General features: G+C 67.4%; 1 protein-coding gene across 1 annotated transcript in view; it reads left to right on the top strand.

Moving 5' to 3' along the window:
- FBF1 (Fas (TNFRSF6) binding factor 1) overlaps window positions 1–925 on the top strand; it is a 30034-nt gene that overhangs the window by 25815 nt on the left and 3294 nt on the right. Inside the window, exons 23-25 of the mRNA XM_015559210.1 lie at window positions 3–86; window positions 170–355; window positions 763–925. Coding sequence (XP_015414696.1) covers window positions 3–86; window positions 170–355; window positions 763–925 — 433 coding nt within the window. The remainder of the gene's footprint in view (window positions 1–2; window positions 87–169; window positions 356–762) is intronic.

Raw genomic sequence — 925 nt, 5'->3', positions numbered from 1 at the left:
AGGCCACGCAGCGCGCCCTGGAGGAGCAGAGGAAGGTCCTGGCCCAGCAGACGGCCATGGAGCGGGAGGAGCTGGAGCGGGCCAAGGTGAGTCCAGCCACACCGTCTCCAGCGGCCATCCCTGCCGCGATGCCCGAGGACACACCCCGACCTGTGCCCCCTCGCCCCAGAGTGCCCTGCTGGAGGAGCAGAAGGCCGTCATGCGCCAGTGTGGGGAGGAGCGGCGGCGCCTGGCGGCCGAGTGGGCCGAGTTCTTCACGCAGCAGAAGCTGAGCAAAGAGCGGGCCGAGCGAGAGGCGGAGTGGGCGCTGCAGGTGGACGCCCAGCGGGAGGGCACCCTCATCCGCCTGGCCAAGGTAGAGCCCCTTACTGCCAGCCCTGCCCCCTCCTTCCGGTCCTCACTGTCTGCCCCTCCATCAGCTCGGCCAAGGGCACAGCAACAGTCATCATGTAATGGTCACGGCTTCATTCTGCTGGCTTCGTGCTTTACACACACCGCTCGTTCGATCCCCGTCAATCCCCAGGACTTAGATAGAAAAAGGGGGGTTCAGAGAAGCTGAGCCCAGGGCGAGGCAGCACGGAGGCATGGCCCTGGGCCTCCCTGACTGGTTCTGGGACCCCCTGACCCCGCCCCCTTCTCCCAGAATCAGGATCAGATGGAGCCACTGCAATGAGGCGGGTGGGCCAGGGGCTCCTCAAACCCTGAGCAGAGCCTAGTTCAGCTCCCGAGAGGACACAGCAGTGAAGGCTTTGCCGTCTCCAGGAGCAGGCAGAGCTGAAGACCCGGGCCAGGGAGCTCCGGGCCAAGGAGGACCAGCTGGCGGCCGAGCGGGAGGCTCTGGAGCGGGAGCGGGAAGAACTGCGGCAGGAGAAGGAGCGGGTCAGCGCCGCCGCCCTGCGCCTCAGGCTCCGCTCCGAGGAGAGGG

Source organism: Myotis davidii, unplaced genomic scaffold, assembly GCF_000327345.1.
Source record: "Myotis davidii unplaced genomic scaffold, ASM32734v1 scaffold274, whole genome shotgun sequence".
Classification (NCBI taxonomy): Eukaryota; Metazoa; Chordata; class Mammalia; order Chiroptera; family Vespertilionidae; genus Myotis; species Myotis davidii.
This window is presented reverse-complemented; position numbering and strand designations above follow the sequence as displayed.